General features: G+C 49.6%; 1 protein-coding gene across 3 annotated transcripts; it reads right to left on the bottom strand.

Moving 5' to 3' along the window:
* Nucleotides 1-214: 214 nt before the first annotated feature.
* Caly (calcyon neuron specific vesicular protein) lies at nucleotides 215-13,464 on the bottom strand. Of its 3 annotated transcripts, XR_005975780.1 has the most exons (6): nucleotides 13,326-13,464; nucleotides 5,399-5,558; nucleotides 3,797-3,910; nucleotides 2,722-2,835; nucleotides 660-1,036; nucleotides 215-367 (listed from the first exon to the last, which is right to left on the bottom strand). XR_005975780.1 is itself a non-coding variant. In XM_041666735.1 (5 exons), exons 1-5 carry the CDS (start codon nucleotides 13,457-13,459, stop codon nucleotides 722-724), a joined length of 837 nt encoding a protein of 278 aa, XP_041522669.1. In that variant the 5' UTR covers nucleotides 13,460-13,464; the 3' UTR covers nucleotides 215-721. The 3 variants fall into 3 exon arrangements, 2 of the variants coding, with proteins under 2 accessions (XP_041522669.1, XP_041522670.1); XM_041666735.1 differs by having other exon boundaries at nucleotides 215-1,036; XM_041666736.1 differs by lacking the exon at nucleotides 13,326-13,464 and adding an exon at nucleotides 12,959-13,084 and having other exon boundaries at nucleotides 215-1,036.
* Between the last annotated feature and the right edge of the window lie 1,714 nt (nucleotides 13,465-15,178).

The following is a 15,178-nucleotide window of genomic DNA, read 5'->3' as shown; positions in this document are numbered from 1 at the left end:
CAGAATACAGGTGACTCCTGGGGCAGTCAGGAGTCACCCCAATTCCCCTGAGTGGTTTATTCCACTGAGGCCAGTGGCCCCTAAGCTGGGCTGGAGTCGGGAAGAGCAGGAACTATTTCTCTTCCTCAAAAGCAGGCACCCTTAGGAGTCCTCTTAGGTTCAGAGGCTAATGAAAATGCTCACACAAGGCTGCGACCAAAAGAGAAACCAAGGCTCAGGTAGATGTGAATCTTTACTTACAGAAAAGCAACAGAGTCAGAGGCCCACCAGGGGCAGGGGCTTCAGCGGGGTGCTTTGGGGCAGGAGCACAATCACTGGGTGGAGAAGCATGAGGAGGTGCGCGGATCAAAGAAGCTGGTGGGGGTCGCTGTGAAGACAGAAGGGTCAGGGTGAAAGGGACAGGGGACTGGTGTGCTGGGCAGGAAGGCAAGCCCTGTACGCAGACCCGGAGGTAGCCTCAAGAGAGGGTGCACAGCTGGGTAGGTTTCTGGGACTGGCGGGAAGTGAGGGATGTGGGGAAATGGGGGGAGGGTGGCGTGGGGACAGGGAAGGGCGGGAGAGATGGGCAGGGCAGGGCAGGGCAGGGCAGGGCAGAGCAGGGCAGAGCAAGCCTGTGGCCTTTGAGCTAGCCAGTCATTGTTTAGGCAGAACACACTTACCCCAGTCAGTGGCAGGAGTGTGTGTGTGTGTGTGTGTGTGTGTGAGGGGGTCGGGACGACAGTCACTGGGGGGCCTGGGACGGCACGCCCTCCGCCTTTTGTGGGTCTTCTTTCTCTTTTATGGTCAAAGGCTCCCCTGATGGCTCTGTGCCCGCTGCTGCCGTTGCAGCTGCAGTGGACACAACCACTGTCGCTGGGGTGGGACCCTTATGCTCCCCCTTGGAGGCCCGGTAGTTGTTCCCAAAGGCAGCAGGCATCTCGGTGCCATGCTTGCGGTTCATCGGGTAGGCGCCCATGGCTGCCAGGATGCTGCGGTGGCGCTCGGGGTCCATCTCCGTGTAGTACATCTCCAGGGTCAGCGGGGTGCAAATCTTGTGCTGCAAAGGCATATTCCGGACCGGTAAGGGGACCAGGGATCATTGTGAAAGAGGAGGAGGAGGAGGAAGAGAAGTAGGAGGACGAGGAGGACGAGGACGAGGACGAGGACGAGGACGAGGACGAGGACGAGAAGGGTCATAATTAAAAACCCACAAAGGCAACTTTGGCTTCGGGTCACAGGGTCAGAGCCTGAGGTTCTTTGGAGAAGCGGGTGGTGTGAATTGGGGCCTTTGCCGGTGAGGAGTCTCTTAGAACCATGCTGTGTGGGAAAGGCAGAAAACAGACTGGTTTGGGGACCATGTTTGTAATGCCGGCATTGGGAAGGCTGAGTCAAGAGGATTGAAGTGAATCAGAGGCTAGTATGGGCTACATAGTGAATTCCAGAACAGCTGAAGCTAAAACTTTATGTCTTTTCTTCCCCCCACAAAAAAACCAGCCAGACTTCAGTACCTCTGTGAACTCCATCCCAGAGACCAGAGGATTAAGGGAAAAAGAGGAGACTACTTCTAAAATATGAAGCACTTTAAAAATATTAAAAAAATTTTAACTGCCATTAATGGAGTTGAGATTTTTAAAGTAGAAGGAAATATTTGCTAAATATGCAGAAAGCATTAATGCCCATAACACATTTGAAAGCCTCCAGCATCCAGCAGTGGTGGCACATGCCTTTAATTCCAGCACTTGGGAAGCAGACACAGGCAGATCTCTGTGAGTTCGAAGCCAGTATGGTCTACAAGAGCTAGTTCCAGGACAGGGCTGTTACACAGACAAACCCTGTCTCAAAAAACCAAAACTAAAACTACTCCCTCCCAAAAAAAGGCCTCTCGAATGGGCATACACTTCTTTCATCCCAGCACTTTGGAGACAAGAAATTTCTGTGAGTTCCAGGCCAGCCAGGGCTACACAGTGAGACCCTTTCTCAGGAAAAGAAAAAGAAGGAGAAGAAGAGGAAGAGGAAGAGGAAGAAGAAGAGGAAGAAGAAGAGGAAGAAGAAGAAGAAGAAGAAGAAGCCAAAGAAACAAACCTCTTGAAGTCTAGGAAAATGACTAAGGACTAAAGGACTCAGTAGAGAAACCTGCTGAATGCAGGCAGGTCTCCTCCCCAGGAGCTGGAGGGCACCAGGGCACTGAAGAGTTCTGCTAGCACCTCCTACTTCAGTTTAGATTAAAACACAAACACAAACAAACAAAAACCCTTCTCTCTTTTCTGTTTTTGAGTTTTATTTTGTGTGTCTGTAATTGTGCTTGAGTTGTCCAGAGGAGGTCTCCTTGAGATGGGGTCTCTCACTGAACCTGGATCAAGCCTTAGCAACTGTCCTATTTCTGTCACCCCACGGTGCTGGGGTACAGGCAGTCACATCTGGCCTTCTCTATGGGTTCTCATGCTTATACAGTATGGCCCATATTGAGCCATTTCTGCAGCCCTAAAACAACCTTTGCCTGGAAAGTTTCAAAAGATGGGCTCTCAGTATATTCTAGGAAGTAAGGGAATTAATCACATAGGGTCAGCCTTGTCATTTAGAAGAAAACCTAGGGGTGGGAGATGGGAAGCATTTATCTTTGATGCTGCCCCAGAAAGCCCTCCACATCCTGCCCTGGTCCTTGGAGACGGGAAGCATCCATCATTGCTGCTGCCCCAGAAAGCCCTCCACATCCTGCCCTGGTCCTTGGTCCCTCAGGCTTACCCGAAGCAGGAAGCCATCAGGGCAGGAGAACTGGTCATACCAAATGGCCTTGTACATGATCAGCACACAACCCATGAGAGCCATGACGAAGGCGATCATCCTTGCAGTCGGCACCTGGCAGAGGGAAAGGAGCAGAACTTAGTGCAGGTGAACTATGGCCGGGCCAGCCTCCCTGAGGGGACAGTCCCTAAGAACTGGAGCTGGGCACAATACCGCTGCCCCTACCTACATCTTGTCTCCTTCCTTGAGGTCAGCTCCGGGACCAAAAGTCCAGGAACTGTTTTTTTTTTTTTTTTGCAGGCCCCAATTTGCTGGGATTTTGTAAACATCTATGATAAAGTAAACTAACTGCTTTGGCCAATTAAATTGCATGCAGCCAATTGATCCAGAAGTTACCACTGGTTTGCCCTGCCCATGTGGCCTACAGAAGCTGGTGGTTGTCACAGCAGGAGGACTGGATGCAGGAAGCAGTGTGTGTGTGTGTGTGTGTGTGTGTGTGTGTGTGTGTGTGTGTGAGAGAGAGAGAGAGAGAGAGAGAGAGAGAGAGAGAGAGAGAGAGAGAAATCTAGTGAGGAAGGAGCATTAGTACCACCCCGGGTGAATACAAACAAAGGCCTCAGCACCTTTGATGGGCACAACCACTGAAAAAACTACGGGAAAGGGCAGCTGTTGCTTCTACAAATGAAAAAGCACTAGAAATAGTCAGCTAAAAGTGATTATTAAAACCATCATTGATGTGGTTAAAAGAAGACAAAGAGGAGACATTTTCCAGATAAAAGGTAAAGCTCCTATCTGTTCCATAAAAAGCCTGCAGAGAGGTAGACAATGACGGGCTGGGAGACAGGCACTTCCCATGGGAAATGTCTCCCAGGAGCTCAGGCTGCTCAGAAGAAGGCTGGGTAAGGATGGACAGCTAGCTAGTGGCCAGCCAGCACTAGAGGCGACATCTGAGTAGGATTGATCCCTTTTGTCCCTAGGAGACCCAAGTGGGACTCAGTCAGGCAAACAAGGCCTGAATTGCTCATCTGGCCTCTCCCCTGCTCTAACTTCCCTCAGGGAGAGGTGATATACTTACTTTGCGTCCTTCCTCTGGGTGGCCACAGGCCAACCTTTGACCCTCCAAATCTCCAAACTTCTTTGTCTGGTCTGAGGAGGAAAGCTGATATTCTGTCTGTGTTTTGATGAGAACCTAAAGGAAGAGATGGTCATGATATCATTGGACAGCTGGTGGGGACCCAGGAGAGCCCTGAACTGAGGGGGTTGGGAACTGGGGAGACAGAACTGACCGTGGGTCTGTACTGTTTGGTGGCCAGTAAGCTGTAGCATCTCAAAACTGAAGCTAGAAGGTGAACACTGAAGGTCTGATGGCGACCACACCTGTTCAAGGCCTAGCCAGGCTCAGGGTGCTGGCTCTCTGGCGGGAACTTCTCCTACTGCTCCATAATCTGGTTCCTCTCCTTCAGGAGGTTTGACCTGACTCCTATGACAGCTTCTAGAGTCTGGAGTCCCCAGCCACATGGGACTCAGACGTGGACAACTCTAGACTGTTTGTGTTCTTGAGGGACGAAGGATAGATCTGTTCTCAGCATTCACTGTTAGAGTAAGTGCAGCTAAAACCGATCCAGATCACTGGGGAGCTGCCCTGGGCTCCTGAAGGGCCAGACTAGGCCAGCCTTGGGCCACTTTTTGCTTCTTGCTGACTTCTACTAAAAGTCACCAAGCCCCTCAGTCACCTGCCTAAGAAGCCTTTTTTTTTTTTTGTGCCCTAACCTAGAGCCCTGTCCAGAAGAAAAGAATGATGTCCTAATTAATGTCACTATTGCTGTGATGAAACACCAAGACCGAAAATCAGATGGGGAAGAGTTTATTTGGATTACACTTCCACATCATTGTCTATCATCGTAGGGAGTCAACACAGGGACTCAAACAGCTGGAACCTGGAGGCAGGAGCTGATGCAGAGGCCACGGAGGAGTGCTGCTTACTGGCTTGCTCCTTATGATTTCTTATTAGAACCCAGGACCAGAAGCCCAGGGATGGGAGCATCCACAATGGGCTTGGTCAGCCTCATCAGTCCAGTCGTGAATTAAGAAAATGCTCTGTAAACCAGGCAGTGGTGGCGCACGCCTTTAATCCCAGCACTCGGGAGGCAGAGGCAGGAGGAGCTCTGTGAGTTCAAGGCCAACCTGGTCTACAAGAGCTAGTTCCAGGACAGGCTCCAAAGCTACAGAGAAACCCTGTCTCGAAAAACCAAAAAATAAATAAATAAAAATAAATCAATTTAAAAAGCTCTGTAGGCTTGACTACAGCCAGATCTTAGGAAGGCAGGTTCTCAGTTGAAGTTTTCTCCTCTTTTAACTATAGCTGGTGCCAATGTCACATAAAACTAGCCAGCACAACTGGTAACTGCAACTTGCTGGTCTTGTTAGATTACATCACAGTCTGAGTGTTTAAATTCCGAGGAATCCAGTGGTCAGTTTACCCTGGTTCGGATGGGTAGGGGCTCTGGATGTGAGAGCCCTAACAGGGAGGTCCCGCTTGCCCACGGTCAGTTTGGATTTCTGCCCAGCTCGGCTATCCTCAGGGCATTTTGGGGGAGGCAACATTGACATAAACCTTACCCATCCCTTTTCGTCCCTAGGCAAGCTGAGAAGACCTGCACTGCCTCAGGCTACTCACCTGGTCAGAGAATGAGGGCTGAAGCTGGCTGACATCTAGGGGGCTGATCAGAGGGACACTGTCCATGGCAGCCCCTTCGTGGCCTCCCATTTCCTTGCCTGACTTCCCAGAGAAGCTGCAGCCCAGCTTCACCATGGCGGGTGGCGGTCCTTGTCCCAGCCTAGAAAGAGAGTTCGAGTCACCGCTTACCAGTCATGCAATGGACAATCATACAACTAGTTCCGGAGTAAGGACCCAGAATGCCCCAAGGCTTCTCATGCAAAATCCAGGGATGTGCTGGAAGAGGTCCAGCTCTTGGTTACACATTCCCTCCTAGCCCCTCAGCAGTGCAGAATGGAGACCTCCGACCAGAGAATATTTCAAAATAGAACCACGATATCATCCTCTGGCCAGCCTGCTCGGGCATGTGTTTGAAGGACACATATTCCACCAGAAGGAAGGATTCAGGGAGGAGGTGGGACAACTGGACTTAGCAGGAGGCCCAGAGCAATGTAAATCTGTTAACTGTTGATACTTTAAAACAAAACACAACAAAGGTGTCTATCCCATGAAATATGGGACATGTCACTGTTAATTGCCATTGGTTCTCTATGTGAACTTCCAAGGAAGGTGACAAAAGTATACACTTCTGGTGGTGCAGGAAGACCAGCCCTTTGTGGGGCTGAGAGCCCATCCTGCCAGTCAGGCAGCCATGGCAGTCTGGAGGAGGGTGCAAGTCCCACTGACTCTGGTAAGTCAAGAGTAAAATTGTTCAAGGATGGAGAGATGGCTCAGCAGTTAAGAAGTTAAGAGGGCTTAATGTTCTTGCGGAGGACCGAGGTTGGGCTTTCAGCATCCACGCAAAATGCCTTCACAGCCTCCTGTAACTCTGGCTCCAGGGGATCTGCTGCCCTCTTCTGGCCTCCACAGGCTTCTGCATGCATGTGCTGCACATACATACACAGATATATAAATGTAGACAGAATAAATATTTCTTTAGAAAAGTATATACTCTTGTAGTGGCATTTTATTTGTATTTTAATAGATAAAGCTTGCCTAAAGATCAGAAAAGTAAAACAGCCATGCTGGCCAGCCTTACAGAACAGGCAGCAATGACACACACCTTCAGTCCCAGTAGGTACAGTATCTTGCCATAGAAACCAGGAGGTAGCGGTGCACACCCTTAATCCCAGAACTAGAGAGGATTATAAAATGAGAGGAGACAGCTATTACACTCAGTCACATTCTGAGGTTTCCTGGAGGGCAGGATCGCCATTTTCAGACTGAAGTCGAGGTAAGAGGCAGTGGCTGGCTGTTTTGCTTTCCTGACCTTGAGGTTGAACCCCGATTTCTGTTTCTGAGTTTTTATTAATCATGCTTCACACTCTCATCTTGTGGTTCCTCTCAGAGGGGAAGGGACCTCTAAGATGACATATGGAAAACAAAACATATTATTTAAACCGTCTCGGAGCTGTGTATGACGGTGCTTGCTTTTAATCCCAGCTTTTGGAAGGCGAAGGCAGGCAGCTCTCTGAGTTTGAGACCAGCCTGCTCTATACAGCAAGTTCCAGCTACTGATGCACAGTGAGACCCTAGCTCAAAAAAAGAAAATAAAATACTACAAAACAAAACAACTCCCCCATCTCACATAGAACTTCAATCTCAGATAAAATCATGCCAATATAACCATTTTAAAAAGGAAATACTGCCAGTGTGTTGCAAAATTTCCAGAGAAAGAACAAAAAAGCATTTATCGGCTCCCGAGGCTACCCCTCTTGCCTCCCGCCTACTGCTCTCAAGCACATTAGGAGGAGGAACTCCCAGGTCAGTCCCACCCACGGACAGCAGAGACCTTAAGTGAAACTTGAGCAAGCCGAGTTCCGCAAAACAGAAAGATCACCAAGGCTGTGTTTATTCGGGGTGTGAAATTTTGAAAGCAATTCCATGAGGCTGGGAGACAGCTCAGTGGGGAAAGTGCTTGCTGTGCGAGCCTGAGGACCTAGTTCAGATCCCAGCACCACACAGAAGCTGGGCCACGGCTTGCCTCTGCAACCACAGGGCTGGGGGGAAATGGGCAGAGAGGTACGGAATCTGGTGGTTCACAGCCGATTGCCAGCATAGCAGAAATGGAGAGCATGAAGCTCAATGAGAGATCCTGTCTCAAAGCTAGGTGCAGACGCACAGAGGAGACACCCAAAGTGAGCTACGTTCACACAGATGAGTGTACCTGAACACACAAGCACGCATAACACACACACACAAACACCCCCCCCCACACACACACTACATACACAATACACCACATATACACACATACACACACATACACCACACTACACACATACACACCACACCCACCACACCACACATCACACCCCACACACACTACATGTACACACACCACACACACAAAGCACACACACCACACCCACACATACACACCACACACATCACATACACACATACCACACACACACCACACCACACACACCACATACCCCATACCCACCCCCACCCCCACATATACACAAATATACACCACAAACACGGCACACACACATACACTACATACACAACATATACACACATACACATCACACCACACACACTACACATATACACACTGCACCACACACACATACCACATACACACACTACACACACATATCATAGAAACCACACACACACCACACAAACACATACACCACACATCCCACACACATATACCACATACACACACGCACATATACATACACCACACACACACACACCACACACACCACACACACAAATACATATACTACACACATGTACACACATACAACACACACACACACAAACCCAACAGGTTAATGAAGGTAAGTTTTGTTGTTATTTTGTTTATTTTTTGTTTTGTCTTTTGAGCCATGCTGGCCTTAAATTCCTGATCCTCCTGCCTCAGATTCCTGAGTCCAGGATTACAGGTGTGCATCATCACCTTGAATCTGGAATCTGGGTCTTCTGTTTTGGCGACCATGGAGATGTAGATGGCCTACACTGATGGGGGGTGGTTTGCCCAACAATGGCCTGCATAAGCTCATATAATTGAATGCTTAGTCACTAAGCAGTGTCACGAATAAAGGGATTAGAAGGGTTAGGAGGTATGACCTTGTTAATGAGAAAGTGTGTCACTAGGGATAGGCTTTGAAGTCCCAAGCCAGCCCCCCCTACCCCCCACACCCCCGCCTGTGGATCAGCTACTTCTGTCTGCCATGCCAGGCTCCCCTTTATGATGATAATAGACTAAACGTCTTAACTGCAAATAAGCCCCCCATTGGTTTATTTTATGAGTTGTCTTGGTCATGGTTCTGCTTCACAGCCATAGAAGAGTGGCTAACCCAGCTGATGAAGTTCCAGAAACTGCGGTCCTGAGTACTCAGCCAGCACACTTTCACCAGGCAAAGAAACCAGGACAGAGGTTCAGAGAGCAATACAGATTATTCGTGGATGAAATAGCTTTTGTATTTAAACGCGAAAACAAATCCTCCACATATAAAGTATAAAAATTGAAAGTGTACAGGGTCAGTGAGATGGCTCAGTGGGTAAGAGTACTTGCTGCCAAGCCTGAAAACCCGAGCTCAATCCCCAGAACTCACGTGGTGGAAGGAGAGAACTGCCTCGTGTGGGTGTGCTGTGACCTCTTCACCTATGCTGTGACTTAAGGCCACTCATTCACACGCAGTCAGTAGGCGCGATAAAGACTTTGAAGGGTTCAGCGGTTAAGAGCACTGGCTGCTCTTCCACAGGACCGCTGTTCAGTTCCCACCACCCACACAGCAGCTCACAGCTGTCTGTAACTCCAGGTCCAGGGGCTCCATTGCCTGTTCTGAACTCCAAGGGCACCAAAAATACATGTGGCACACACACAAATATACATGTAAAACACTCATACACACAGAAATTTTTAAAAGTCCAGTTAAATTTGAGTTCTTAGCAGATATACTTCTATATGTCGGTGGCAAAAATATTTTTGAGAAAAAAAGTGTTAAAAATTTTTATTTTTAATGATGTGTTTCTATGTGTGCAATTTCTTCTATTATGTTTTGCCTGCACGTATATCTATGCCCACTTGCAGAGGTCAGAAGAAGGTGCCACATCCCCCGAAACTGGAGTATTATGTGTGTCTGTTCATGCAGCTGTTCTCAGAAGTCAGAGGTGTCAGATCCTCTGAAGCTGAAGTTACAGGGAGCTAGGAGTTGCTTGGTGTGGATGCTCAGAATACAATTTAGGTCCTCTGTGCCCTCAACCCCTGAACCATCTCCCCAACCCAGTTTTTTATTTATTTATTTTTTTAATAAAGTTGGGTCTCACTATATAGCCCTCTATAGTTCAAGGCTGGCCTTGAACTTAAGATCATCCTGCCTCAGCCTCTCCGGGTGTGAGCCAGGTAAGGTTCTATTTAAACAGTTCCAAAGTCCAGGACAGAGATGATGTGCAGGTGCTCCTTATGGAAGGTCACGAAATAGTGACAGGGACCCAAGGAACATCTGAAATCCTTTATCAGGTAGGGAAGCCTCTATAGTGCGGATTTGTGGAGGTCTTTATGCTTAAATCCCCTGACTGTATTTGTAGAATTAACAACTTACAATCAAAATTCTAACAAATTTATGAACTTGAAACATCAAAATTGCATGTATAAGGTAGAAAGATAGGAACACACAAGATGTCTTGACAAAGGAAGTCTGTCTGCTGGGTGTCTGCCTTGAACACAGCAGTGTACACTGGTGGTGTTGATGCCTTGCGGAGAGAAACCCATTTGACACATTCTAAAATTCAGACCTCAGTTAACAGCAGAGAGGCTGGTTGTGTCTTAATAGTTAAGGCTACCTGGAGTGAAGCAGATCCCATCACTCCAGACATATCTAAACACACAACATGCGCACACACAGGTGCACACGCAATGCACACATGAACACAAGAACAAAGCACTTCATAGACAATGCAGGAGAATATTTCCAACCCCAGGAAGAGAAAGATTTTGCCAGCAACGCTCAGATTTCACCAGACTTCCTTTTATAGAAGAAAATCTCAATAAATTACCTTCCATGTTGAAATAAAAAACCCTTGCCTAGCCGGGCGGTGGTGGCACACGCCTTTAATCCCAGCACTCAGGAGGCAGAGGCAGGCAGATCTCTGTGAGTTTGAGGCCAGCCTGGTCTACAAGAGCTAGTTCCAGGACAGGTACCAAAGCTACAGAGAAACCCTGTCTCGAAAAAACCAAAACCCAAAACAAAACAAAACCCTTGCCTATCAAGACAAGACCTTCAAAGAAGATAAACAGAAACTCTGAGAGATATTTGCAACACACAAGTGACAACAGGTTGTTGAGGGTTAACTGATGACCTCACAGAAAGGACACTGAGTTTTAACTCTTAGTACCTGTGAAAGAGATTTTATTTGAAACAGTCCTTATCGTTGTAATGGAGTTAAGATGAGGTCATATTAGAATAGAGAGGGGACGGGTTTATTCCACCGTGAGCATCCTTATAAGAGGGCTTGGACCTCAGAGAACGCCTTCTGCAGATGGAGGCAGGCTGTAATTACACAGCTGCTACCCAAACACTGCTCAGGACAGCAGAGACTGGAAGGAGCAAAGGAAAACCCTCTCCGTGAAGCTTCATCTAAAGCACGGCTCTGCTAAAATCTGATTATGGACTTCTTGCCTCCAGGATGGTAAAGTTGGGGTTCGTTTGGACAGTCACCCTTGGGAGGCCAGCTGACCTCTGCAGACCTGCAGATGGCCACTGCTTCTCCTTCTCTACTGGCTGGGCCCCATAGATGTGACAGGCGTTGAGGAACACAGAGAAGATGGTATTTCAAAGCTGTCTAGTGTTAGGGACAGCTGGGGGCAGAACTTCCCAGGGCAAGAAAGTAGAGAAGGAAGGCTGGGTAGGGGGTGGGGGAGGTATGGCTATTTGGAGGACAGGAAGCGGCATCAACACTCCCTCCCCCATCTCAGCAGACCCTCTAAGACCCTGCTCTCTTTGACGTGTGTTACACCTGTGACCTTCTGCCTGGCCCAGCCTTTACAGAAACCACGTAGTTGCCAACCAAGAGCCTCTTTAAGAGGTGGATTCGGCCCTAGGGAGGAAGCTGACTCTACGTTGGCCCGAGAACGTGGGCAATCGGATGGCTTGGGGGCAACCTGTTAGGCATTGCGATAGAGACGGACCGGAAATTATTATGAAGAATATAAACGGCGGGGCCAGGTGATACGCGGAGGTAAAATAGTCAGGAAAACGGGAATCGACAGAAGATGGCGTCCTCGCCACGCCTCCAAGTCTCTATGACGGTCCACAAGACTCCCCGCCCTCACCACGAGCTCCGCCTTCGGTTGCCACGGTGACACAGCTGCTGGCCATTTACGTCACCGCGGGTTCCCATGGCAACGGAGGCAGCCCCGCCCCCGAGTTCCACGTCAAGTTTCTAGTCCTCCACGGCCACAGTCAGAACATCAGCAAACGAAGGGCTCTGTGTGGAAAACTCTCCCCTCCTCTCAGCACACAAGAAGAGTCCACCCTGGATCTTGGGGGCACCGCTGGGAAGATGGCAGGGATCATAAAGCTTTAGAATTGAGAAGGCGCCCCAACATCGTTCACCAGTCCTTCTCTATCCTACTCTGTCATTTTGTCTCCTGGGGGTTTGCTGCTCATTCGCAGGGCCCTCGTGGGGGTGGGGCTGGGCATCTCTGGTCACGATCTGGGGTTTGTGAACCGACAAGATATTGACGGACAAATAAACGAAGGCGGATGCGGACTCTTAATTGACAGCCCATAAAAGCTGGGCCAGAGGTCACAGACTCGCTTGCACACGCACTCTTTCATGCTGCGTCACGAGAAGTGCACACTGGTGCGGACTCGTGCCCTCCCTCCCCCGCCTCACCACCACGGCCCTGCGGCAGAGCCCACCCTGGTCTGCTTGCATCGCAGCCCTGTGGGTAGTCGTTTGCCTCTAGTTTTAAGGGTTGTTGTTCTGCGGGGCTCAAGCAAAGGGGGACGAAGAGAAGGTGCACGGTTGATTTTGGCTTCCTACACTCACCAGCCACCTGTGGCCCAGCATCCGGAACCGAGCTGCGGCAGGTGGTTTGAGACAAGTGGCTGCCCTATCTCCTACCCTCCTCGAACCTTCACGCAGCGACCCCCATCATGCCCTCCCATGCGCAGACAGCTAAACACTCAATACTCTGGTCAACGCCCCTTCTGCTGACCCCTCTCTCCCCATCTGGCTGTTTTCCCCTTTTCTTCACCCCACCCCCACAGACAACCCGAACAGGAGCTAGGATTTGTGCCCCTAGGCCAGCTTGACGGTGTACAGCTCCCACTGGCTCTTCCGGACCTGCAGAGGTGGAGCCAGACCACAGGAAGGGGGTCTGCAGTCACCTTGGACTGGGTGGACTGAGGTTCAGCTGTCCCACTGCCTCTGCTACCCTACTATGCCCACGACTGGGAATTCCAGCCTCGTATGAGGTTTGTGCTGGCTGAGCAGCCATAATTCTTTCTAATGTCCAGGTTGCCATTGGCCTGTAGGGGTTTCTCGACATACCTCGAGGTCTAGGGACCACTCCACCTCAAGGCAGCAGAGCTTCCCCCAACTGTCCTGAGAGGTCTAATGACCAACCTCCACCCGAGCCAGCAGGGCCAGCCTGACTTCTAGCGGAGACCTCAGGGAGGAGATGGTTGTGCTCCACCGCTCTGGCAGCCATCAGGTTAGCCAAATTATTCCCACATATACTCTCAACCCCTACACCTGTATCTTTGCACATACATTCCACACGGGCACACTCGCACACTCTTGCACCCGCCTCCCCCCCATCCTCGCACCTCTCACATCCCTGTACCCTTGAACACCCACGCACACATTCTGGCCCCCTAGTCCCCATTCCAAAAGAAGAAACGTGGAAATGGCTCACAGGCAGTTGCTGCAGGACGCAGTCGCGGGAGGACAGGGATGCGGTGTGGATGCGGAGGATGCAGTTCCAGCCGCTTCGCCACCAGGCGGGGCTGGCAAGGGGCTGGAGCCTGAGAACGAGGCTGTGGTTGCCATGGAGATGCAGGCTGGAGGAGGGACCACTGTGGCTCAGGTAGCCTCACACCCCCTCCCACAGCAGGCCTCTGTACTGTCTCTCATCAGCCACACACCTGACACACACATTTCACATACGCCTGACATACACTTCACATACCTGATACACACTTCACCCCTCCCCATATCACATACGGCTAAGGCACACTTCACACACATTTTCACCCCTGACACGCACAGCATGTAGAATCATACACCACGCCAGCTCTCACACTTCATCACTTCACTGTACAGACGCCAAACCTAGGAGCACTGGCTGCTCCTCTAGTTAGGATTCCCGGGTTTAAGGAGGAGCCAGATCCTTTCCCTGACATCTCACAGTAGAACCTGGGGTCAGAATAGCTGAGGTTGGCTTCTCTTCTAGAGGGTACTCCTCTAGGTGCCAGCATCTGAATTCCTGGGCTGGAAGCTTTCCTAGGATTGGCTCTGTCATCTTGGTCACTGTTGTTTGTGGCATGCCGGTATGCAGGTGGCACGGACAGACGTTTGGTTGAGTGTATGCCATGCTTCCCACAGGCCATCTGTAGCGGGCATGCTCCTCCAGGTCTTACACTCAGCAGTGCTGATGAACAGTGGTGAGTCATGGCATGGAGAGGTGTCTGGGTTGTTCTCTTTTGTGTCTGTTGCTCAAAATGTAACAACATTCCCGGCCAAGTCTTTATAAGAAGTGTGCTTTTATTGCTTGGGTAGATGCTGGAAAGTGCCACTGTTGTGAACAGCCAAAGTGGGTGCTGGGAACTGAACTCTAGCTCTCTCCAAGAGCATCAAGTGCCATCTCTCCAGGCCCAATACTTTTTTACATTCCTGTCAGCTGCATAGAGGAGCCCTAGCTCTCCACAGTCACCAGCATTTGTTATTATCTGGTAATAGACATTGGCATCAGCCTGCCAGATAGCCATAACAAACTACCACGGATGGTTAGTCTTACCATTTTGGAGGCCAAAGCTCTGAGATCCAGGTGCTAGTGCAGGTCCTGCTGATATCGTGCTCCTAGACTTGTGTAGACAGGGTCTCTTCCAGAGTCTTCTAATTTCTTCTTAATAGGACACCAAACAGACTGAATTAGGGCTTACCCAAATTACCCCCTTTTAAATTAACTACTTATCCACCTCTGCCTTCTTTTCCTCTTTATCTTCCTGTTCCTCTTTCTCTTCTCCTTCTTGAGACAGCATCTCATGCAGCCTTGGTTGCCCTTGAATTCTCTGTATAACCTAGAATGACAATGAATTCCTGGTGTTCTTGACTCCACTTCTTGAGTGCTGGGATTAGAGATGTGCACCACCGTACCCATTTATGTGGTCCTCAGAAAGGGGCTCAGGGCTCTCTGCGCATGCCTGGCAAGCATTCTACCAACTGAGCTACTTCCTTGTACTGGTCAGTGTTCTCTACAGGAACATAACTGGGAGAATGAATAGACATGTATATATGCGATCTCTTACATTGGCTTAGCGTATGTGATCCTGGTCGTCCAACAATGACTGTCTCACATTGGAGGCTGAGAATCCAGCGATTTTTCAATCCAGAAGGCTAGATGTCCCAGCAGTCCCAAGTTGGCCCCAGAAGCCTGGGGGATTCCTGAGGAGCCGCTGATGTCTGGTCTATGTTGGAATCCAGAAGTTAATGTCAAAGCAACAGGATAAATGAACTTGTCAGCGAGAGTGAGAGCAAACAAGCAAAAGG

This window comes from Microtus oregoni, unplaced genomic scaffold (assembly GCF_018167655.1).
Source record: "Microtus oregoni isolate MIOR12 unplaced genomic scaffold, Mior012 000016F_ref0000370, whole genome shotgun sequence".
In the NCBI taxonomy this organism is placed as follows: domain Eukaryota; kingdom Metazoa; phylum Chordata; class Mammalia; order Rodentia; family Cricetidae; genus Microtus; species Microtus oregoni.
This window is presented reverse-complemented; position numbering and strand designations above follow the sequence as displayed.